This window comes from Symphalangus syndactylus, chromosome 10, assembly GCF_028878055.3.
Source record: "Symphalangus syndactylus isolate Jambi chromosome 10, NHGRI_mSymSyn1-v2.1_pri, whole genome shotgun sequence".
Classification (NCBI taxonomy): Eukaryota; Metazoa; Chordata; class Mammalia; order Primates; family Hylobatidae; genus Symphalangus; species Symphalangus syndactylus.
Window position 1 is genome coordinate 123712638 of NC_072432.2, and position 19012 is coordinate 123731649.

At 47.2% G+C, this 19012-nt stretch overlaps 1 protein-coding gene and 1 pseudogene across 4 annotated transcripts in view; both read right to left on the reverse strand.

Annotated features, from left to right (window-relative positions):
• The window catches only part of GSR (glutathione-disulfide reductase), a 52827-nt gene extending 34327 nt beyond the window's left edge, over positions 1-18500 (reverse strand). The window contains exon 1 of one of the 4 annotated variants that reach the window (XM_055295879.2): positions 18061-18500. In XM_055295879.2, coding sequence (XP_055151854.2) covers positions 18061-18471 — 411 coding nt within the window. In that variant the 5' untranslated portion in view covers positions 18472-18500. The remainder of the gene's footprint in view (positions 1-18060) is intronic. The other 3 variants (XM_055295880.2, XM_055295882.2, XM_055295881.2) reach the window with 3 other exon arrangements.
• LOC129491474 (transcription initiation factor TFIID subunit 11-like) lies at positions 6-6575 on the reverse strand (annotated as a pseudogene).
• Positions 18501-19012: the final 512 nt, after the last annotated feature.

Genomic DNA, 19012 nt, shown 5'->3' on the forward strand with positions numbered 1-19012 from the left:
GGGAAAAAAAAAAGAGACTTTAAGAATATTGAATTCAAACCATCAAACAAAATTTGCAAGAAATGCACGCTAAGCATCAAGCGAGGAGGCTTCCTTGGGTTCCAAGTCACAGTGAACTAAATTCTAGTTACTTTGTTAAAAAAAGATAAGAACATTATTTTCCTTCTGTGATGAGGGAGAGAAGTTCATTCATCAGCATTTTCCTCGGACGGAGAAAGAACAATCAGCCCATTTGAGCAGTTGTCTAAGAGGACTTCTCGGGAAAGGACTGCAGAATACATGGATAAACACCCAAGATGGGCCAGGCTTGGTAGTTCACACCTGTAATTCCAGCACTTTGGGAGTTGAGGCAGCTGGATTGCTTAAGCCCATGAATTTGAGACCAGCCTGGGCAACAAGCGAGACCATGTCTCTACAAAAAAAAATTAGCTGGGTGTGGTGGTGCATGCCTGTGGTCCCAGCTACTCAGGAGGCTGAGGTGGGAGGACCCTTTGAGCCTGGGAGGGCAAGGCTGCAGTGAGCCATGATCATGATCACGCCACTGCACTCCAGCCTGGGTGACATTGCAAGACTCTGCCTCAAAAAAGAAACACACACACAAAGAAAGGCTGAACATTGAGATACTGGTGAATACTCACCAAAAGCACAAAAATTTAAAGTACATGGCATGGAACTTAGGATATTGATTAACCATTAGTAAAGAAACTTGAGAAAACCTAAATAAATATTAGAACTCATAAAATTACTTTAATTTATAACTACTAGGCATTTGGCCTAAAGAAGTAACCAAAGATGTAGAAAAGCGAAATGCACAAATGCACAGATTATCATGTTATGTACAAATACATATTTGGTTACAATTATTTCCATTTCACTATTAGTTAATATATAGAAAAATACTTATGGAATAAAAGTAGAAAAAGCAAGACTCAGAAAACTACTTTTTTTTTTTTTTTTTGAGACAGAGTCTCGCTTTGTTGCCCAGGCTGGAGTGCAATGGTGCAATCACAGCTCACTGCACACTCCACCTCCCAGATTCAAGTGATTTTCCTGCCGCAGCCTCCTGAATAGCTGGGACTGTAGGTGTACACCACCACACCCACCTAATTTTTGTATTTTCAGTAGAGATGGGGTTTTGCCATGTTGGCCATGCTGGTCTCGAACTACTGGCCTCAGGTGATCCACCTGCCTCAGCCTCCCAAAGTGCTGGGATTACAGGCGTGAGCCACTGCGCCCAGCCAGAGAACTACATTATTTTGTTTGTGTGGTTTTTTTTTTGAGACCAAGTCTCACTATATTGCACAGGCTGGAGTACAGTGGCGAGATCTCAGCTCACTGCAACCTCTGCCTCCCAGGTTCAAGCAATTCTCATGCCTCAGCCTCCCGAGTAGCTGGGATTACAGGCGCCTGCCATCCTGCCTGGCTAATTTTTGTATTTTTAATAGAGATGGGGTTTTGCCTTGTTGGCCAGGCTGGTCTCGAACTCATGACCTCAAGTGATCCACACACCTTGGCCTCCCAAAATGCTGGGATTATAGGCATGAGCCACCACACTTGGACTGTATATGCTTTTGGAAAACAGTTTAATGATCACTCACCAAAATCCACAGGAGAATCTTAAATGTTTGCAAGCGGCAATTATTCCACTATTCCTGCCAGCACCGCTTCCTTCATGGTAGAGTATCACAAGTATAAGTTTCTGGTTGTTTCATCTACTTAAAACCAGATGTAAGAAACAACCTAAGTCTTCGCAACTTTAGGCTTCAATGTGAAATCACTAAAGCTCTCGGCTCTTTAGGAGGCTGAGGCAGGAGGACTGCTTGAAGCCAGGAGTTCATGACCAGCCTGGGCAACAAAGCAAGACCCCATCTCCATAAAAAATAAAAATAAGTTAGCCGGACACAGTAGTGTGTGCTTGTAGTCCTAGCTACTCAGGAGACTGAGGTGGGAGGGTCACTTAAGCCCAGGAGTTCAAGGCTGCAGTCATGCTGCTGCACTCCAGCCTGGGTGACAGAGCAAGACCCTATCTCAAAAAAAACAAAAAAAACAAAAAAACAAAACAAACAAACAAACAAAAAAAAACTTTTTTGGAAAGGTTTTCTCTATGAAAGCAGTTCCCCTGTCCAGAAGATGCTTACAGCCCACACATCTTTTTCCAACTGGCCAAGACAGTTAAAAACTTCAAAATGCTCCAAGAGGTCCCAAAATTTAGTCAAGGCAAGTATCAAATAGGCTACACACTTTCCAGGTATGACAAATATCAGAGTTTTGAGAAAGCCATTAAAATCATCATGGAATTCTTGGAGGACTGAGATACTAAAGCACCAGTGCAGACAGTCTTATAGGAAGTCTGGAACCAATACTTCTTCTGTCAGTAATAGGCCCTTCTATACTTCAGTCTAGACGATGATTTTTTTGTGCTTTGAGTTAGGGATCTGCCCTTTTGACTTTAACCTTCTAACAGCTTCCCTCATATGTTTGGGTTGTAGTGGTGGCATTTCTCCCCACTTCTGACATGCATCCAGTGCTTCTTCTACCACCTCCCAGATAAAAACCTTGGAAGTACCAGACACAGCAATAACAACATTCTGAGACATAGAGGTGCCACTGATGGACTGGATCAGTGCTTTTGATGGCTGCCTTAGGGAAAGCTGAGCGGCAATACATTTCATAATGGTTCAGCTGCTCCTCAGAAAAAGAAGAAACCGCTGGGCACAGTGGCTCGTGCCTGTAATCCCAGCACTTTGGGAGGCCGAGGTGGGCAGATCGCAAGGTCAGGAGTTCGAGGCCAGCCTGGCCAATATGGTGAAACCCAGTCTCTACTAAAAATACAAAAATTAGCCAGGCATGGTGGCATGCGCCTGTAATCCCAGCTACTCAGGAGGCTGAGGCAGGAGAATCGCTTGAACCCAGGAAGCAGAGGTTGCAGTGAGCCGAGATCGTGCCACTGCACTCCAGCCTGGGTGACAGAGCGAGACTCCGTCTCAAAAGAAAAGAAAAGAAAAAGAAGAAACCAGGATTTGCATCTTCTGAATCTCATCTTCATCTACTTTCTTTTCTTTGGTATCTATTTTCAGTTTTTTGGCCGCAGGAGTAAATAACGACCAGCCTTCCCTTTCAACTGTTGTTAAATCTGAGACATCCTGACTCTTGAGCTCGCTTTCCTCTGCTGCAGCTTCTTTCAAATCGCATCTGCATCTCCATCAGTTTCCGCCAGGATTCCATCCATGTCGGTAGCCCCCAGGTCCACAGGAGCAGTGGCTGTCTCATCCGACTCCCCTGCCTCTCCACCTTTGTCGGTGGACAACTTACGGGCATTGTCCATCACCGATAGGATTGGAGGGGAGAGGAGATAGCAGCGCTGTCGGAGGCAGGAGCTCGAAACTCCGAGCTCCACAGACTCTATATGCTTTTTATAATGGGAAATAGTCATTTGTTACTTGTGTAATTTTTTTAGACATTTATAAACCAGAATAACCAAAAATGCACTAAAATGATTTAATTTGGGAAGTGGAATTTTGGTGATTCTTCAATCCCTCATCTATAATACAATTATTCTTTTATATTAAAACGAATGCTTTCTAGACATAATTTATATTAGGGGCTTGTAGCTCTGCTGATCACGACCATAGGAAACTAGATTGGCTTTCTGTTTTCCCCAGTAATACCAGCCTAGCTCTCATAATAGAATGCTTTCTGGGTATCCTTCTATGGTGGATCCTGAACCACATACATACTAGCCAAGGCACTTCATACAAAAAGCTAAATTCAAAGAAACCTGCCCAAATCTCATGAAGATCGCTAATGTTTGAAACAGACGGCCTTCCTGAACAGTAATCTTCTATTCCTTTAGTTGTTTCAAATTCTAACAGCATACCTGATACAATTTCATTCTAATCCTATTATATGCTATTATCCTGCACTCAGTTATTATAAAGGAATGAGTGATGGCCGGGTGCGGTGGCTCACGCCTGTAATCCCAGCACTTTGGGAGGTCAAGGCGGGCGGATCACTTGAGGTCAGGAGTTCGAAACCAGCCTGGGCAACATGGTGAAACCCCATCTCTATTAAAAATACAAAAATTAGCCAGGTGTGGTGGTGCACATCTATAGTCCCAGCTACTTGGGAGTCTGAGGCAGGAGAATCGCTTGAACCTGGGGGGCGGAGGTTGCAGTGAGCTGAGATCCACCGCTGCACTCCAGCCTGGGCGGCAGAGCAAGACTCTGTCTCAAAAAATAAAATAAAAGAATGAGTTATGTTTCTATATTTCTATGTAGTCTCAAGTTATCCGTTACATGGGATTTTTTTTTTTTTTTTTTCCTGGAAAGAGGTCATATACTGTCAAGCTTTGGACTCAGATTTTTTTTTTAACACAATTATGCTACAATAAGAATACTAAAGGCAACAGAAACAGGAACTCATGGGATTGAGAAAAGGGTACAGAATTCAAGCCTCATAAAAGAATCAACACCTACAACAACATGGCAAGCCCACTATTCAGAAAGTACTTCATGCTAAAAATTAGAATAATTTATGGGCTGGGCGTGGTGGCTCATGCCTGTAATCCCCATGCTTTGGGAGGCCGAAAAGAAAGATGATTGCTTGAGCCCAGGAGTTAGGGACCAGCCTGGGCAACATAGTGAGACCCTGAGACCCCATCTCTGCAAAAAAATAAAAAATAAAAAATTAGCTGGGCTTGGTGGTGCATGCCTGTAGTGCCAGCTATTCAGGAGGCTGAGGCAGGAGGATCTCTTGAGCCCAGGAGTTGAAGGCTACAATAAGCTCTGATCATACCACCGCACTCCAGCCTAGGTAACAGAGCCAGACCCTACCTCTAAAAATAAATAATAATAATAATAATAATAAATGTATGGCTTTCTATCTCGAGTGCCCTTTCATCTGGCCAAGCTGAGGATATGCTATTTCTCAGCCCCCAAGTACCTGACAACATTACTGGGATAAATAGAATAAGCCATTTCTGAGAAAGGAGGATGGACGGCAGGGGTTTCTTAATGGTAAGAGCAGAAAAAGGAGGTCGAAACTCTGTGGGAAGAACAATGCTAGCCCCATAATGGGAATGATTTTCTCATCCAACCTGCCTTTTCCAGTTATTTGGCAGGCAACGTGCTTCCCAGTGCCTTCCAACCACACCTTTATAGCCTGCAGTTCACCATTTAAGTTCACTAAGTGGCTTCAACTAGGACAGACTCCAAAAGCAATTTTCCCAAAGGTAGAGATGATTTGTCTGCTAAATAAATACTGCTGGTCTTCCAGTCACTGTTTCTGGCTTCCCAAGAATCATTAAAAGCAATCCAAGGGTGTCATAAAGCACTCAATATTCTAAACTACTCTCACATACCATCAGTTTGTTCCTCATGTATATTTGAAGCTACTTTAAAGTTACTTAAGCCTTCAAGTTTTTAAAAAATATGTTTAATTTTAAAACATATTCTTTTTTTTGGAATATGTTTCTTCTAAGTGCCAAGGTGGGCTTTCACTGGTGCCTGGGGTCTATAACTCTGGTTTGTTTTTTAGAAGTTTCTGCCTTTTTCACTTCTACGTCGTCTTAGCTTGCAGTCATTCATTCAGAGGTACTGAGTAAGCACCCACTTGTGCCAGGCATTATGCAAGGTAAGGCACTACATAGATACAGTCCCTGCTCTTGGGGGACTATATCAGTATATTGGCCTACAGTGCCAGCCAGAGAGAGGCTCTGAGCCTATCCAAGATACTGACTCAAGGGGCAGCAGCAGAATCTCCACATTCCCTAAAATTGAAGAGCACTGGGCCAGAAACCAGAGGAAGAGGATGGTGGAAAATTGTGGCCTTGTTGGGCCAGAGAAGCTGCGCCCCAGCACAACACACTTTGGGGCCTGGGGCACTGGTTGAAAGGAAGCCTATGACTCTGAAATACCACTGTCCTATTTTGCCAGCTCCTGTGAACAGGCCTCCAGGGATTTCCACTGCTTTTAGAGACCTATTTACATGCCAGCAACATGACATGACTTCAGCGCCTCTGACTTGGAAGGAACGAAAAGCACATTTAGGCTGGGAGTGGCGGCTCATGCCTATAATCCCAGCACTTTGGGAGGCCAAGGCAGGTGGATCGCTTGAGGCCAGGAGTTCAAGATGAGCCTGGGCAACATGGTCAAACACCGTCTGTAGAAAAAATACAAAAATTAGCCAGGTGTGATAGTGTAAGCCTGTAGCCCCAGCTACTGGGGAGGCTGAGGCAGGAGAATCACTTGAGCTTGGGAGGTCAAGGCTACAGTGAGCTGAGATAGCACCACTGCACTCCAGCTTGGGCAACAGAGTGAGACCCTATCTCAAAAAATACACATACACTTCGTTCCACTGAGAGCTGGGGAGGCCAGGGGTGAAAAGCTGGCATGGTCTCGCTCACCCATCCCCTCTGCTGCTCCCTTCTCTTTCCCCCATATATATATTTTTTTCAATTTCTTACAAATTAGAGATGGAGGCTGGGCATGGTGGCTTATGCCTGTAATCTCAGCACTTCGGGAGGCCGAGGCGGGCAGATCACCTGAGGTCGGGAGTTCAAGACCAGCCCGACTAACATGGAGAAACCCTGTTTCTACTAAAAATGCAAAATTAGCTGGGCGTGGTGACGTGTGCCTATAATCCCAGCTACTCGGGAGGCTGAGGCAGGAGAATCGCTTGAACCCAGGAGGTGGAGGTTGCCGTGAGTGGAGATCGCGCCATTGCACTCCAGCCTGGGCAACAAGAGCGAAACTCCATCTCAAAAGAAAAAGGAAACAAACAAATTAGAGACAGGGTCTTACTATGTTGTCCAGGCTGGTCTCAAAATGCTGGGCTGAAGCAATTCTCTCACCTTAGCCTCCCAAAAGTTGGAATTACAAGCATGAGCCACCACACTCGGCCTTCTTTCCCCTTTCTCTAGCTCAGGGGTCCCTGACCCCCAGATGCCTATTAGGAACCAGGCTGCACAGCAGGAGGTGAGTGGCGGGCAAGTGAGCGAAGCTTCATATGTATTTATAGCTGCTCCCCATCGCTAGCATTACTGCCTGAGCTCCACCCACCTCCTTTCAGATCAGTGACGGCATTAGATTCTCATAGGAGCATGAACCCTATTGTGAACTGTGCATGCAAGGGATGTAGGTTGCACACTCCTTATGAGAATCTAATTGCTGATGATCTGTCACTGTCTCCCATCACCCCCAGATGGGACCAACTAGTTGCAGGAAAACAAGCTCAGGGCTCCCTCAGAGTCTAGATTATGGTGAGTTGTATAATTATTTCATTATATATTACAACATAATAATAATAGAAATAAAGTGCACAATAAATGTGATGCAGGCTGGGCGTGGTGCCTCAAGCCTGTAATCGCAGCACTTTGGGAGGCCGAGGCGGGCAGATTACCTGAGGTCAGGAGTTCAAGACCAGCCTGGCTAACGTGGTGAAACCCCGTCTCTACTAAAAATACAAAAATTAGCCAGGTGTGGTGGTGGGTGCCTGTAATCCCAGTTACTTGGAAGGCTGAGGCAGGAGAATCGCTTGAACCCAGGAGGCAGAGGCTGCAGTGAGCCGAGATCATGCCATTGCACTCCAGCCTGGGCAACAAGAGCGAAATTCCATCTCAAAAAAATAAAAATAAATAAATAAATAAATAAATGTGATTCACTTGAATCCTGAATCATCCTGAAACCATCCCCCACTGCTGGTCGGTGGAAAAACTGTCTTCCACAAAACTGGTTCCTGGTGCCAAAAAGGCTGGGGACCACTGCTCTAGCTGACCTGTGCATCAGGTTGTCAGAGGGAGCACAGGCCTCAAGTCAGACAGATAGGACTCCCATTTAGTGGCTAGAGGTGGGTGAGTTTCCAAATTTCGCCTAGCTCAGTTAAGGGAATAATACTTCCATTATGGAGATTTTGAGCAGGTCAGAGATAAGGTATACAAAGCATCTATTTCTAAGCTATGATAGATGTGATGGTGACTCTGACACCTCTGAATTATTTCTGCATCTGCTGGCTCCCCACATGCACACAAGGCATAGATTCCCCTAGCTCAGGGGTCCCTGGGGGTCAGGGACCCCTGAGCTAAGGAAAAGCGGAGATAAATTCCCCAGGGGCCTTCCTACCTAAAACACATCAGCTGATCACAAAGGAAGTTTGCCTCCCAGACTGGAGCATTATCCAGATGAGTTCTCAGGGCTCTGGTTACCCAGAGTTGCACATTGCTAAGACCCTAAGCATACAACACTGGCAGATTCCCTGGTTCTCCAGGTGGGCATTAATGAGGGATAAGAAACAAGTTTCTTTTTTTCTGAGACAGAGTCTCGCTCTGTTGCCCAGACTGGAGTGTGCAGTGACACGATCTCAGCTCACTGCAACTTCTGCCTCCCAGTTTCCAGCGATTCTCAGCCTCCTGAGTAGCTGAGATTACAGGAACACACCACTATGCCCTGCTAAGGTTTTTTTTTGTATTTTTTTTTTTTTTTTTTGCTTTGTTTTGTTTCGAGATGGAGTCTCACTCTTGTTGCCCAGGCTTGAGTCCAATGGTGCAATCTCGGCTCATCACAACCTCTGCCTCCTGAGTTCAAGCAATTCTCTAGCCTCAGCCTCCTGAGTACCTGGGATTACAGGTGCCCACCGCCACGCCCAGCTAATTTTTGAATTTTTTTTTTGAGACAGGGTCTCCCTCTCATCAGGCTGAAGTGCAGTGGTGCGATCTCGGCTCACTGCAACCTCCGCCTCCTGGGTTCAAGCAATTCTCCTGCCTCAGCCTCCCGAGTAGCTGGGACTACAGGCGTGTGCTACCACACCTGGATAAATTTTTTTTTTTTTGTATTTTTAGTAGAGGTGGAGTTTCACCGTGTTAGCCAGGATGGTGTCGATCTCCTGACTTCATCATCCGCCCACCTCGGCCTCCCAAAGTGCTGGGATTACAGGCATGAGCCACCGCGCCTGGCCAATTTTTGAATTTTTTTTAGGAGAGATGGGGTTTCGCCATGTTGACCAGGCTGGTCTCAAACTCCTGGCCTCAAGTGATCCGCCCACCTCGGCCTCCCAAAGTGCTGGGATAACAGGCGTGAGCCACTGCATCCAGCTAAGAAACAAATTTCACAGGCCGTTCAGTAAACACACCATCAAAGAGACTCCTGTAACTCAGCCTCCCTTTCCAAACCGATGATCCATTCCTGAGAGCTTCCTTTTCCAACCAATCTAGTGTTCAGAATCTCAATCAGTGGGCCTGCTGGCATTGGATTACAGTGAGGACAGGGCCCCCCTCCAAGGAGGGACTGAGCAGGTATAGAGTCTGGTGATAACAGGTGGCAAAATTCAGAAGCTTCACCATTTTTCCTAGGGCCTGCCTCGTTACCCTCAATCCTGCCTAGCCAGGTAGAAACTTCACATTGCCCATGTTGGCAGTAAAACAAGAACTCGGTTAATTTGCAATTGCGCCTGCCAAGAACATCATCTGTGTTCAATAGTGAACTTCCGGCTGGGTGTGGTGGCTCACACCGTAATCCCAAAACTTTGGGAGGTGAGGCGGGAGGACTGCTCGAGCCCACGAGTTACAGACCAGCCTGGGAAACATAGTAAGTCCTCGTCTCCACAAATAAAATTAAAAATTGGCCGGTGTGGTGTTGCACACCTGTAGTCCCAGCTACATGGGAGGCTGAGGTGGGAGGATCGTTTGAGCACAGGAGTTTGAGGCTGCCGTAAGCTATATCCGACCACTGCACTCCAGCCTGGATGACAGAACAAGACCCTGTCTCAAAAAAAAATTGTTGACTTCCTTCCTCTGGTTCCTCCCAACCCCCCCAACACAGAATTGCCTACAGTTTCCTCCCTCTGTTGTCCTTCTTTGTTGCCTAAAATCTAATTCAAGACCAGAATGAGAGAACTACTTAGAAGATAGACGAGTCATAATTTCCAAAGCAAACCACTACCGATTCATCAACTCAATTCTTTCAGCAACTATATACTGACCACTTGTCATGTGCAAAACACTGTTCTAGGGGCTTGGACTATACTGATGACTTAAACAGATAAAGATCCCTGTCTCTGTTGCATTTCATCAGCTTTATACCAACCATGACTAAATATAATGCTGTCTGGACATGGCCCTGTCCCTGGCACATATTCACTATTCAATATCCATGTCTCCACCTTCAAAGTCTTTTTTTCACTTCAGATGAAGGTTAGTTCAGGGAGGCATCAAGCTTGAGAAAGAGAGAGAGAAAAAAAAAAAGCAGTCTGTGTAAAGCAGAATCTAAAGCAAGAAAATCAATGGATATATTTACAAGAGATACTAACAAAGGCTGTTTTTGTTCAATTCTTAGCTAAGTAGAACATTAACCTGAACCTTCCAGTCTCAAGAAATCACCAGATTTTTTAAAAGTGTGACTGGGTGCAGTGGCTCACACCTGTAATCCTAGCATTTTGACGGGTCAAGACTGGAGGATCCTTTGAGCCCAGGAGTTTGAGAGGAGCCTGGACAACACAGCAAGATCCCATCACCACAAATAATAGCCTGTAGTCTCAGCCAGTTGGGAAGCTGAGGCAGGAGGATCACCTGAACCCAGGATATTGAGGCTGTAGTGAGCCATGATCATGCCACTGCACTCCAGCATGGGCGACAGAGTGAGACCCTGTCTCAAAAAACAAAAAAAAAATTTAAAAATAAAAATAATTGTTACTCTAGGGCATCCAGGGAGAAGAAGAAAGAGTTTTGCAGCCGGGCGCGGTGGCTCACGCTTGTAATCCCAGCACTTTGGGAGGCCGAGGCGGGCGGATCACGAGGTCAGGAGATCGAGATCACGGTGAAACCGTGTCTCTACTAAAAATACAAAAAATTAGCTGGGCGTGGTGGCGGGCGCCTGTAGTCCCAGCTACTCGGAGAGGCTGAGGCAGGAGAATGGCGTGAACCCGGGAGGCGGAGCTTGCAGTGAGCTGAGATTGCGCCACTGCACTCCAGCCTGGGCGGCAGAGCGAGACTCCGTCTCGGGGAAAAAAAAAAAAAAAAAAGAGTTTTGTGAGACAACTCTTCTGGATGTCAGTCCTCACTATTACCTGATACCCACCATCTCCTGTCCCCCAAAAAGAAAAGGACCCAGGACCTCCACATCCTATTAGGCTGGTGCAAAAGTAACTGCAGTAATATTTAATGTTGCAACACCTAGTGAATAGAAGGTAAGGAATTGTCACTGACTGGAAGCCACTTACAAATACCAAAGTGGGCTGGGCATGGTGGCTCAGGCCTGTAATCCCAGCACTTTGGGAGGCCAAGGCGGGCGGATCACTTGAAGTCAGGAGTTTGAGACCAGCTTGGCCAACATGGCAAAACTCAGTCTCTACTAAAAATACAAAAATTAGCCAGGTGTGGTGGCGGGCACCTGTAATCTCAGCTACTCAGGAGGGTGAGTTAGGAGAATCACTTGAACTCGGGAGGTGGAGGTTGCAGTGAGCCAAGATCGTGCCACTGCACTCCAGCCAGGGTGACAGAGACTTCGTGTCAAGAAAAAAAAAAAGCCAAAGGGTATCAGTATTTCCGTATCATTCCTTTAGTTTCTCTCTATAAAAAAAGTTCTTGGATTCTTGGACAGACACAGTGGCTCATGTCTATAATCCCAGCACTGTGGGAGGCCGAGGTGGGTGGATCGGTTGAGGTCAGGAGTTCGAGACCAGCCTGGCCAACGTGGTGAAACCTCGTCTCTACCAAAAAAAAAAAAAATTAGCTGGGTGTAGTGGCACACGCCTGTAGTCTCAGCTACAGGCTGGGCAGGAGGCTGGGCAGGAGAATCGCTTGAACCCAGGAGGCAGAGGTTGCAGTGAGCCAAGATGGCACCACTGCACTCCAGCCTGGGTGACAGCCAGACTCTGTTTCAAAAAAAAAAAAAAAAAAAAAAGCATTCTCTGTGGTTACTTTTCAAAGCATGTTTTACAAAGAAATAGACACCCTGAAGGATTCAGAGGTGGTCTATCTTTTCCTAGCCCTGCAGATTTAGTGGGTTTTGAGGCAGATAGCAAAGCAACAGTATATGAAGACTAGTACAAAAAAAGTAAGCAGTCAACAAGGTAAGTTAAAAGCCAAATTTCAACAATAGCATTTGCTTGCTTTAACTAGCCCCACCCTTTATGGCCACTCCTTTATTTGTCACTTATGAACACGGGTGGGCCCCATTCTATGAAATTCTAAACCCAGGAGACACATTAGCGTAACCTTCTATTTCGGAGGGCTATCTGTCAATATTGCAGGAACTGATGACAGAGTTCCTTTAAACTCACCTGCTTTTAGTAAACTGCAGTTAATCATGCATGTTCAGGCTGGGCACGGCAGCTCATGCCTGTAATCCCAGCACTTTGAGAGGCTGAGGTGGGAGGACTGCTTGAGCCCAGGAGTTCGAGACCAGCCTGGGCAACAAAGCAAGACCTTGTCTCTACTAAAAATTTAAAAAATCAACCAGGGCATGGTGGTGGCCACGTGCCTGTGGTCCTGACTACTGGGGAGGCTGAGGTGGGAGGATCACTTGAGCTTGGGAGTTCAAGGTTGCAGTGACCTATGATCATGCCCCTGCACTCCAGCCTGGGCGACACAATGAGACCCTGTCTCAAAAAAAAAAAAAAAAAAAAAAGCATGTCCAGTGTTCAGCTTTATCAGGGTATAGACATCATAATATCAAAGTACACAGTATCACTTCCAAGTGAGGTTATGATTTACATGTTGCTGGGTAATTGTTTTCAGCCTAGATGGACAATGATTCACTCAGCAGCCTGTTGTTCACGGATCTTTCAAAGCCCCTATCTCTCTCTCCCCTAGGCCTCTCCAACTGCTGCTGTGCAGCACAGTTCACTGTGAATTGGCGATCATGAACTTTTATCACATGATCAACCCTTACTACCCAACTCTCGTTGGTGAGAACTACTCGCCAAAACCACAAGAACCTGGTTATTCTTATCACAGAATCAGTACACTCAGCAGGAACCCAGGACCACAAGTTCCCCAGGCCCTGGGGCAAAGGGAGCGGCAATTTAGAAACAACTTTTCCTTAAGCTGACCCTCCCAACACATGTGTAGGCAGAGAAGTGAACCACAGAGGCAAAGCTCCCAGAAGGCTCTAATTCACCTTAGCTTTGGGCGATCTTTGCATTTCTCTCCAGTCTACACGTGATCATGAGATAAGCAATATATTTAACCTTTTGGAGACTTGAAATGCTGAATTCAAGCAAGGCTCAGTGGTATCTACCTGCAGAACCAGCTAGTCGAGAGGCTGAGGTGGGAGGATCGCTTGAGCCCAGGAGTTTGAGGCTACAGTGAGCTGAGATCACACCACTGCACTCCAGCCTGGGAAACAGAGGGAGACCCTGTCTCTTAAAAATGGAACAACACGCCAGATGCAGTGGCTCATACTTGTAATCCCAGCACTTTGGCAGGCTGAGGCGGGTGGATCACTTTAGGTCAGGAGTTCGGGATCAGCCTGGCCAACATGGTGAAACCTCATCTCTACTAAAATTACAAAAAATTAGCCAGGCATGGTGGTGTGCGCCTGTAGTCCCAGCTACTTACAAGGCTGAGGCACATGAATTCCTTGAACCCAGGAGACGGAGGTTGCAGTGAGCCAAGATCACCCCACTGCACTCCAGCCTGGGCAACAGAGCAACAAACACACACACACACACACACACACACACACACCCCTAGGTCTGCTGGGACCTAGTACAGGAGGCTGGTCCAAAACAATGGCCTCCCATAAACTTTAACAGTTGAACAATTAAATGAAGGAACACTGATAAAACAATGAAAAACCAGCCAATCTCACTACCTGTAAATGACCATTGCTAGACACACATTCTAATTTGAACCTTCTGTGTGAGTTCATTCACCACAACTTTAAAATTTCCCCAAGCGTTAGAAATTAATGGATTTTATTTAGGAAAGAACTCATGGGAGAACCAATCTTAAACTTCTGCCATGCACAGTGGCTCACGCCTGTAATCCTAACACTTTCGGAGACCAAAGCAGAAGGATTGCTTGAGTCCAGGAGTTCAATACCAGCCTAGGCAATGTGGTGAGACCCTATTTCTATAAGTTGAAAGAAAAAAAGACAGAAAGACAAACTTCTATTGGGCATCGCCAAGGGTGAGATCTCAATCCTATGGCTTACCACAAAACTACTTTCACTGAGTCACTGGTTTGCTCAAACCCGCCCCCACCCCCATAGTTCACTGTGTGTCCAGAAACTCCACATTTTTCAAACCACAACCTACCCATCAGCTTCTCATCTCTTATTTCTATTAAAGAGACACTCTGTGCTCCAAATGTGATTACACAACATATCCCATTTCGATGCCTAGGCCTGGGACCCATCTTTTGAGGTTCCGAATGTCAAAGAATACTACCCAATCCCCCACCTTTTTTTTTTTTTGAGACAGAGTCTCACTCTGTTGCCCACACTGGAGTGCAGAGGCATGATCTTGGCTCACTGCAACCTCTGCCTCCTGGGCTCAAGTGATTCTCATGCCCCAGCCTCCCAAGTAGCGTGTGCCACCATACCCGACTAATTCTTGTACTTTTAGTAGAGACGGGGTTTCACTATGTTGGCCAGGCTGGTCTCGAACTCCTAGCCTCAAGTGATCCACCCACCTTGGCCTCCCAAAGTGCTGGGATTACAGGCATGAGCCACTACGCCCGGCCCCATCTTTAGAGGTCCCAAAAGATACCATCTCCTTCATGAAATCTTCCCATGGTGCCCACATATAAGTGATCATTTCAACTGTTCTCTGGACTGCCATAATTTCTTATTACTTGCAGTAATGAACACAAACCACTCCCCTTTGGGGTTGACTGTATTTTGTCTTCCCCACTGCAAACCAAAATGTGATTGAGGCAGGTCTCAAAATGTAGAGGTTTATTTAGCCAAGGTTGAAGATGCACCTAGGAAAAAATACAGATCACAAGAGTATCTGTGAATTACGCTTTTTCCAAAGGAGGTTTTGGGAATGTTAGTATTTAAAGGGGAATGAACAAGGAGGAAAAATAAAAGAGAGGGAGGATAGTCAGTGAGGCAAATGATTACATTCTTTTTTTTTTTTTTTTTTTTTTTTTTGAGACAAAGTCTCACTCTATTGCCCAGGCTGGGGTGCAGTGGCACGATCTCGGCTCACTGCAACCTCTGCCTCCCGGGTTCAAGCGATTCTCCTGCCTCAGCCTCCCAAGTAGCCGGGATTACAGGTGCCCGCCACCATGCCCAGCTAATTTTTGTATTTTTAGTAGAGACGGAGTTTCACCGTGTTGGCCAGGCTGGTCTCGAACTCCTGACCTCAGGTGATCTGCCCGCCTCGGCCTCCCAAAGTGCTGGCGTGAGCCATCACGCCCAGCCTAGATGGTTACATTCTTGTGAGGTTCTTATGAGCCTCAGTAAATCTACATTTTACATAAGATAAAGTAAAAGTGAAAAGCAGGAGTAGAAGAAATAAGGCTATGACATGGGATTGTGAAATTATAGCTGTCGGTTTGGGAACAAAAGGAAAAGCAGTTTTTGTGTGATTCAGTTCCCAAGCTGAATTTTCCTTCCGGCATACTTTGGGGTTCCAATATTTTTTTCTTTCACAACCACAAAATTCCTTAAGGGAAGGGACATGTCTCACAAATGTTTATATCTATCGTTTTCTCCCTACCCACCCCCAATCCCAGCACTTCAAATATAAAAAATGGGACAGGAGTGGTGGCTGATGCCTGTAATCCCAGCATTTTGGGAAGCCAAGGCAGGCCAACTGCTTAAGCACAGGCATAAGAGACTAGTTTGGGCAACATGGCAAAACCTGTTTCTAAAAAAAATAAAAATAAATAAAAATAGGTCAGGCATGGTGGCTCATGCCTGTAATCCCAGCACTTTGGGAGGCCGAAGTGAGCGGATCACGAGATCAGGAGTTCAAGACCAGCCTGGCTCTACTAAAAATACAAAAATTAGCTGGGTGTAGTGGCACCTGTAATCTCAGCTATTTGGGAGGCTGAGGCAGGAGAATTGCTTGAACAAGGAGGCGGAGGTTGCAGTGAGCCGAGATTGCACCACTACACTCCAGCCTGGGTGACAGAGCAAGACTCCATCTCGAAAAAAAAAAAAATAAATAAATTTTAAAAATAAAAAATTAGCTGGGTGTGGTGGCTCATGCTTGTAATCCAAGCACTTTGGGAGGCCAAGGTGGGTGGATTACCTGAGGTCAGGAGTTTGAGACCAGCCTGGCCAACATGGCAAAACCCCATCTCTACTAAAAGTACAAAAACTAGCTGGGCATGGAGGCATGCACCTGCATTCCCAGCTACTCGAGAGGCCGAGACGGGAGAATTGCTTGAACCCGGGAGGTGGAGGTTGCAGTGAGCCCAGATTGCACCACTGTACTCCAGCCTGGGTGACAGAGTGAGACTCCCTCTCAAAAAAAAAAAAAAAAGAAGAAAATTTGTAACAGGAAGGTAAAGTGGGTGAACCTCTGAAGCACATTATAAGTAGAGAAAGAGGAAGACAGAGAAAATGTGGAGAGCAGAACAGAAGTGAGAAGTGATCGAGTACTCTCGCGAGGTGTGGGAGGGGGGCACTTAGTGGCACCCCACAATCTGCCTTCTGCAGAGACAGACTTCTAACCTTCTGTCTGGACTATGGTGTCAAAGTGCAAGTTGATAATTAACAGGGATTTTTCCTTTCTCTTCATCTCCATGTTCATTTTTTAAAAAGGGCACTGAACAATGAGGTCAGCCTTTTCATAACTGTCCATTTTTAGTTTCATTCATTGCACAAGTGCTTACTGAGCAAGGGATTTTAAGGTGATAAGAGACACACAAACACAGAAGCCCATCCCTGTCCTTAAGGAGCTCCCAATTTGACATAATTTAAATATTCATCTCCAAAGGAATTTAGAGAACCTATCCCGAATCCCAGGTTCCTCTTGGATACAGCATTTTAATCGTCATCACCCAAATCTTGTGACAGAAAAGGGCAGGCACACCAATAACGTGGAAACAACATTTATTTTTAGGATGAGTGCAGTGGCTCAGGCTTGTAATCCCAGCACTTTGGGAGGCTGAGGCAGGAAGATCGGTTGATTCCAAGAGTTTGAAATCAGCAAGGCAACATAGCGAGACCCCCATCTCTACAAAAAATAATAATTAACTAGGCGTGGTGGTTCGCCCTCTGTAGTTCCAGCTACTCAGGAGGCCGAGGTGAGAGGATCTCTTGAGCCCGGGAGTTCGAGGCTGCAGTGAGCTATGATGGCCACTGCACTCTAGCCTAGGTGACAGGGCAAGACCCTGTCTCAAAAAAACAAACAAAAACGCTTATTTTCAAAAATGAGGAATTTTGTAAATCTCAGGATTTACATCCCTCTGTTTTTAGTTTTGCAATCCACATAAAACCAAGACAAAAGCTCTGAGAACTCACCTAATTAAGGTCGCCTTGGCTGCAATTCAGATCACCTGAAAATTCCAAAGCCCAGGCTGCACTTCAGACCAGTTAAGTCGGGAAACAGCTCAAAGCCCAGGTGCACCTCAGACCAATTAAGTCGGGAATCCAGGCACCCTCAGGTGATTCGAATGTGCAGCCAAGGTTGACAACAACCGCTATAAATCATTCTGCCCTTGAAACGGGAGAACCAGGATCTACACTCCTCTTCAAGGGTACCCTCCACCACCAATAGCACCGTCACCCTCGTCCCTACACACAGGCCACCAGCAATGTTCCCAGATGCAGTTTTGTGTTTCACGCGGTCAAGCATAGAATCCAATCCTCTCCCACTTGGACAAGTGAGGATGGAGGAAGGTTAATCTAACCCGCCCCGGCCCTGGTCAATATCGCATCCGTGCGGAAGCAGACGCTGGCTCGGCTTTGCGGGCCGCAGAGAAGCCCTTGGACGCCTCTCTCTTCTCCACCTGCTGGGGTCCTGGCTTTGGAATGGGGAGTCGTGGGGGTGGAAAAGAGCAAAGCTCAGCGCCGGGGAACGGGATCGCCATAGGAACGAGCACAGGCTGTCCCCGGAAAGGCCGAGACAAAGCGGCGCCCCCCGCCCAAACAAACCGGCGGTACTCACGCAAGTGCCACCCAGCTTGTGGCTCTCCACCACGGCGGCCCTGGCGCCCAGCTCGGCAGCCCTGCGCGCGCTGGCCAGCCCGCCCGAGCCGCCCCCGATCACCAGGTAGTCATAGGAGGCCACGGCATCAGCGGCGGGCGGCGGGCCTTGCGGCTGCGGCTCCTGCCTGCAGGCCATGGCACGGGAGAGGGTGCGCGTGAGGGCTGCGGGCTCGGGCAGAAGCAGCGGGAAGCCTCGGTAGGCGCGCGCCGCTCGCCGCCAGCTCTGCCCAGCGCCGGCGCTCAGGGCTCGGGGCAGCAAGGCCATGCATGCGGAAGTGGCGCGCCGAGGGGGGGCGGGCGGCCCAGGGGCGGTCCCCGGGGTAGGGGGGCGCGGGCCCCGGGCAAGCGCAGCCTCACGGTGACTAAGCATGCGCCCGCCGCTAGGCAAGACCCAGGAGGATGCCCAGAGGCGGGGCCGCCTCCCTGTTCCCCGCCCCAGTGGTGGAGCCTAAGGGGTTTCTCCGCCTCCGTTCTCACCCCGGCACCTGGATCCCGAGCGGCGCCTGCCGCGTGTAGCCTTCTGAGGTCAGGTGGAGCGAGGTGAGGGACGGTGAACGTCCTCTCTCGTTTCAGCTGGCTTTTCCCGAGCTGGCCCCCTGGGGAGTTGCCAGTGGCATCGGCTTCTCCAGGAAGAGAAATTGGCCTCTATTCGGGGGGTTGTTTCTCCAGGTTTCTTCCAGAGACCATTTTTGTTTGTTCTTGCTTTTTCTTTGAGACTGGGTCTCACTCTCCCCCAGGCGGGGGTGCAGTGATGCGATCTCTGCTCACTGCGGCCTCCACCTACTGTGCTCAAGCAGCGATCCTCCCGCCTCAGCCTTCCCAGTAGCTGGGACTACAGGTGCCCGCCACAGCGCCCGGCTAATTTTTTTATTTATTTTATTTATTTATTTTTGTAGAGATAGGGTCTCGCT